This window comes from Carassius gibelio, chromosome B19, assembly GCF_023724105.1.
Source record: "Carassius gibelio isolate Cgi1373 ecotype wild population from Czech Republic chromosome B19, carGib1.2-hapl.c, whole genome shotgun sequence".
In the NCBI taxonomy this organism is placed as follows: domain Eukaryota; kingdom Metazoa; phylum Chordata; class Actinopteri; order Cypriniformes; family Cyprinidae; genus Carassius; species Carassius gibelio.
The window spans coordinates 35,331,307-35,337,449 of record NC_068414.1 but is presented as its reverse complement, the minus strand read 5'-3'; the positions used below and the strand labels follow the sequence as shown (position 1 = coordinate 35,337,449).

At 42.0% G+C, this 6,143-nt stretch overlaps 1 protein-coding gene across 2 annotated transcripts; it reads right to left on the bottom strand.

The window, feature by feature from the left end:
• Positions 1-251: 251 nt before the first annotated feature.
• On the bottom strand, positions 252-5,861 carry LOC127978667 (eomesodermin-like). 2 transcript variants are annotated; one of them, XM_052583511.1, is made up of 7 exons: positions 5,449-5,861; positions 4,083-4,931; positions 3,721-3,875; positions 2,907-3,028; positions 2,253-2,411; positions 2,101-2,162; positions 252-1,407 (listed from the first exon to the last, which is right to left on the bottom strand). In XM_052583511.1, exons 2-7 carry the CDS (start codon positions 4,802-4,804, stop codon positions 639-641), a joined length of 1,989 nt encoding a protein of 662 aa, XP_052439471.1. In that variant the 5' UTR covers positions 4,805-4,931; positions 5,449-5,861; the 3' UTR covers positions 252-638. The 2 variants fall into 2 exon arrangements, with proteins under 2 accessions (XP_052439471.1, XP_052439472.1); XM_052583512.1 differs by having other exon boundaries at positions 4,083-4,946; positions 5,449-5,848.
• Between the last annotated feature and the right edge of the window lie 282 nt (positions 5,862-6,143).

The following is a 6,143-nucleotide window of genomic DNA, read 5'->3' as shown; positions in this document are numbered from 1 at the left end:
CATTTTATTTTCTGTGCCCTTTACGAAACGCTCGTTCCCGAGCAAACCTGTTAATAAAAATGACGTGTTAAAGGTTTAAAAACCGACGTAGAATAAAATATTAAATTAACGAATAATAGTTTTTTTAATGAACCGTAGCTTCAAATTAGATTTCGTTAAATAAATACACCAGCTATTAATCACATAAGAAATAAAAACTACTTATATTGTTTAAAAAAAAAAATTAGCAGTGCAAATAAAGACAAAGAAACTATGAAAAGCACATTTTATTTCACCTTTCATAACAGTGCCATTAGAACATTTGTACAAGATACATCACAATCTAAAGTGCACAAATACTGTACAACAGAGGGATCTTAAATAAAAGGAAAAAAATCACATCGGGCTTCATAGAAAAATATGATTAAAAAGCATGAAGGGCATGCTTTAAAAAGAATCCAAAGTAAAACCCCCATTAAAATGAAGCTTATTTCACAAATGAGCAAAAAAAAAAAAAAAAAAAAGAACAAGCACAACTGGGAGCACGAAAGCTTTGGCCCTTGCAGATTAAAAGATTAAAAACACAACATGGGCAGATCATTTCAAACTAAATAAAGAGAGAGAGAGAAAGAGAGAGAGTCGACCCGAGTAAGCAGTTCTTAAGGGCTAGTGTAGAAGGCGTAATAACCCATGGCTTTATGGCTCTCTTTATTATACTCCTCAGAGCTCAAGTCCTCACACTTTATACTAGGTGAAGCGTCTGTACTGGAGCCTCCAGGAGAAATGCGTCGCCGTTTACACGCCATCAAGTATCCGCTGGTGTCCCCCGAGTCTACAGCCTTCAGCACCGGAGGGGCCTCCATCCAGGAGCCAGTGCTGCCGGCCGCGGGGCCCGCCGTCGAGCTCTCGTCCTGCAGCTTGTCTTTAGAGGACAGCAGGTCGTCGGTATACGCCGGAGGACTCGGTCGAGGAGACCAGGGCAGGCCGGTGGTCATCTTCCTCGGATACGAACTTCTGCTGCTCCAGCCGGCCGCCATGGAGGCGAAGGCCGAGTCGGGGTAGTAGCTGAGCGCGTGTGGACTCTGCAGAGGAAGTGGCTTGATGCCATACGGCAGGAGGCTGGAGGCCGAGTACTCACTGTCATAGGACAGGTCCAGTTTACCGGACGCAGCGCTCTGCTGGACGAACCAGCGCTGAGCCGAAGCCGAGCCTGCAGCCGAGTCCTCGCTCTGAGGAGAGAGCAGGCCGTTGGTCTGTGGCACGGCGCGCTCGCTGGCGTAGAAGCGGTGGTTCTGCGGCAGGTTGTTTACAAACTGGTCTTGGAAGAAGGGCTGCATTGCATAGCGGGCGCCGGGGACAATCTGGTGCGAGCGCGGAGAATCAGTAGGAGATGGGGTCAGTCTGTCGCTCTCTGGAGCCGTGTACATCCTGAGAGAGAAGAGGATGTTAGAAGTGTATTATCACTCTGAAGCACTGGTCAGCTGCTTAAAATATGATGCCTAGAATATCACTCGAAGCACAGTGGGGGGAAAACATGGTGCAGAAATTACAAAGAATACATAATATATGTGTATATTAATAAAAATATAAAAATGCTATTTCATAGATATATAAACATTAAATTCATTAGGTTACACAAACTAGCAATGAAAAATACTTAAAGCATTTCTTATACCATTACTGAAATTAAAAGTTGTTATTGTAATATTTAATTAACCTGAGCAAACATCAACAGTTGCATTTATATAAATGCATAATTTTAGTTAATAATGCATGAACTGTGTTAACTAATAGGACCTCGTTGTAAAGTGTTTCCTTATAAATATTGTAAATCCAGTCCCAATTCATCTATGTTCACCCGTCATACAATCGAATTTTGTAAACATTGCATTGCAGCATAAATGCATAGAAAATGAAACTGGAAAATGTTCAATTTTGTATTATTTAAACCGAAAGTTTTCAGACTCTGAAAGTAAAGTGTGGAGCTTGAGGGTTAAGTGTGTAATGTTTTTATTTAGAACTTTTGCTAAAATAAAGGGACTGAAAAAAGGAAGGCCCCTTATATTTTTGGAGGGGTTTCATAATTCGCTCATTATCACTTTCTGTATGAAATGCACTTACGAATCATAATTGTCTCTGAAGCCTTTAGCGAAGGGGTTGTGGTCGATCTTGAGCTGTGTGATCTGCAATTAAACAGAAAAAACAGCAGGAGTTCAGAAGCAGCGCAGAATGCAGAAGTGGCTGCAGGGAGCTGCGGCTGGGTTTCTGCTTACATCTGTGTTCTGGTAAGCCGTTACAGCGATGAACTGGTTTTCAGGGAATGTGAAGGTCTGTGTTTTAGCTTCACTGCTCATGTCCTCCACACCATCCTCTGTCACCTCCACGATGTGCAGCCGAGGCTGGTATTTGTGCAGGGACTGCAGGACGATCATCTATTTCAGCAAACACACACACACACACACAGAGAAGGCATCAGTGTTTGTGCAGAGTTCATGGCCAGCGCTTGCAGTTTGACGAACAGAGGTGTCAAAGCCACACTCAAGACCTCTGAGATGACTGGAAGTTTCTTCACACACACACACACACACATTTATCTTTATCTTTAAAATATGCCAGATACATCATTTCTTTGAAACGTACTAAAATATCACACAGTAAATAAGTTATATATAAAGGTTCTGTTTTACATTTATTTTTGGTGTTGGAGACAGCATGATTTACACTCTCAGAATAAAAAATAACATCACTTTACAACATTATGTCAGCTCAATCTTTTTTCTTTTCTTTTTTGTGTGCAACAAATAAAAAAATGCATGCATGAAAAAAATTAAATAATGCATGCCTTTATTATATCTTCCATCAACAATTCTTAACATTCCTAATCCGAATTAATTTCGGATGTGTGAGTGTGAGTGGTATTTGTTTACCTGAGTATTGTTGTTATTTGCGCCCTTGTTGTTGGTTAGCTTCAGTTTTCCAAATGATATTTCTTGCCTCATCCAGTGTGCTCCAGTGTTTGGTGACTCTGGGTGAACATAAACCTTGTTTCCTACAGAAACAAACAAGAATATTCATGTTTTGTGTGGTATTAAATACAGACAGAAAAAAATCCACCGAGAGAGAGAGAGAGAGAGAGAGAAAAGAAAAGCAGCAGTGAACTTTAGCATTAAAAAAAGCTCCTTGGTGGAAAACAGATGTATCGTGACTAAGAGCGATTTGTTTTGAATAATTCTAATACATAGAGCAGAATAACACGTCCACCCCCGCGCGCTCTCGGGAGCCAGTGTGCGGATCGCTCACGGTAAATATGAAACTTCTTTCAATGCTAAATACACTCATTTTAAACGAAATGTCTTCTTAAACGGTGATTTTATTTTTATTAGGGTAGAATAAAATAAACGCGCGCATACAGAAACATTTTTGGAAATCGTAACATCCTGTATTAGTTTTAAAATACCTGGTAAATTATTTTAATAAATTCGTTGATTTGCATGCATTTCCATTATTTCCATGTGTTAGTTATCACAACATAAAATTAAAATTGCAATTCCACTCAAAATAAAAAAATACAAATAGTCTAATTAAATATTTTCGATTTATTTGATCGCACAGTTTGCATGCATGTGTAATTAAGTTTATAACAAAAACGCATCTCATTTTTAATTAAAGATATATCAGGTTGTCATATTGCTCGAATTATTTTCATATCATCTCGGGGTTATATTTTTGTTCTTTCCTCACCTTGCATGTTGTTGTCCGCTTTCCCGCAGGTGACCCATTTCCCGCCCTGAAACCTCCAGTGGTTCGGATCGGCCAGAACCACCTCCACAAACACGTTATAATGCGCCGTCAGGTTCAGCCCGGTGATGTTAAAACTCAGAAAGGGGAACATTCGCCTGCGAATATAATCGTTCATAAAACACAAATAACGAATTAGGGCAGATTCGGGTTCGTTTTATCACCCGTCGAAAATTAATTCGTTTTCCAAACCATGCGTATAATTTTATTAACTTATATTTTGAATATTTTTTAACTCATGCATTTATGTTCTAAAGGTTACTGCTATGTTTTTAAGCGAAACTTCACCAATTTCTCATTCTCACCTGCCCTGTTTGGTGATGATCATCTCGGTCTGATGGCGGTGAAACTTGAGCCACAGTGGTCTGTTGCAGAGGTAAACCTGCGCCCTCGCCGCGGAGCCCGAACCGGGGATGGGCATCGAGCTCAAACCGGAGCCCGGTCCGGGATAGGACGGGTACAGACACCCGGGACCCTGTCCGAACTGATACCCGCTCCCAAACTGACTCCGACTGGCGCACACGGCGGAGGAGAACCCGGCGGGCGGAAGAACCGAGCCGTAATGCAGAGACGACGAATACCGGGACCCGTTCGAGCCGCTGTACACCGACCCGGTTTGACCTCCGTACGGGAAGAGAGAGCACGGGTTGGGGACGTCTGAGCTCGGTTGGGTGGAGGATATGAAATAGCGGTCAGTGCCCAGCTCGTCGATGTTGTAACGGCGGGCGCTGGACAGCTCATCATCTCCACCGATCACCGGGGAAGTTTTCCGCGCGTCCGGTGCGGCGGATGCCGCAGCTTTATTCCCGGTGAAGCTCTCGCTGTCAGCCTCATCCATCAGCGCGCTCCCGCCGCTCAGAAACTTCTTTGCCCCGGAGCTCTGCTCGGTTTCAGTCCGGTCCATGTCCTGGAAGTCTATCTGCGCTGCCCCCGGGCTGTTGTTGGTGCTCCCGGAGGACGACGACAGGTTATAGAAGGTCTTGGGTAAGTTTACAGATGCGCCAGGGAGGATGCTTTCTAACTGCATTCTTCACTGCACTGATGAAGATCAATCAAAGCAGGTGGAGATCGATAAGTGGATCACACCAGGACGCGGATCCGTGCGCCCCGCAGCTTGACCTCTGAAGCGACACCTCCGGACTTTCTACTGTAATCTGTGAGTGACAGAACTGTTTGAGAGAGTTTATATATGTGATCCGGCTCGAGGGGGCGGGGCTCTGGCAATTCGTGGCTTCTGACTGTTTTCTCATTGGCTCGGAGGCCTTGGTTTAACTACACCATTTAAAACGAATACATTTTCTTGCGCTTGTTTACATTTCAGGGTTTCTGTTTCTATTGACTTATAATGTATCCTTGGTATTGCTAGGCTGTTCAAAAACATGCATTTTTTATATGGCTGCATTTGGACTATGTACCATAATTATAGTTTTTGACTTAAACTTTCCTTGCAGTATATTTCAAAATTCGTTTCCAGCCAATTAATGAGTGTTAATTTGAGACTGACATTGAACCCACAGAGGAAGCTGACACCGTTTTAGAAGAACCGAAAACAAAACAATTAACGAGTCCTCCAGGCTGACCTGAGAACGGTTTTATCTAAATACACTGGAGCTCCGCTGAACTTGGCAAACCAAATAATTAACAAACGATTAACGAGGAAACCAAACTCACCACAGACTGTCAGGAAACACCGCCATGCCTTGAGTTTCTGCTGGAGCCGGGGTTAAAGTTGAACCTCTCCGGCTCAGTGTGTGTTTGGGGTAAATTCACTTCTTTTCAACGCGCAAAATAAAAATAAAATAAATAAATCGATGTCAGCTACCTGCAGCAGCGTAAGTTCTCTCTGCTGTTGACAACGAAACACACAAGTAGCCGAAACATTCGTAAATCCAGTGAGATATTAACGTGTAATTGCTCATATCATTTCCCCCAGTGAAAAGTGTTGTGCATTTACATATTTACGAGCCTAATCTACGTGTTCTGATGTGTGTGTCTATTGTGAACTCTTGTTTCAGCGTCTACATGGTACGGACGAAAAAACTGCAGGAGATTGTTTTCGGCGTGCACGAGGTGAGTGTGGTTAGAGGCGCGCGCACGCGTCACCTCAGGGGTTAAAAAAAGAAAAGAAAAACCTTGTGCCTATAACAATTCTAATATGATTAGATTTAGTTCTTAAAACAAAATATATAGTTTTTTTTAGTTAAAGTAAATAAAAATACAAGCATTCGTTTATTTTTGCGTATTATTTTAGAATTAAAATTAATAAACAAAAGCAGGCGTATATATTTGTTTACAATTCCTTATTAAATAATAATATAAAATTACTACTTTAAGCTATTGAATAAAGTCTTTATCTCTAATTTAGT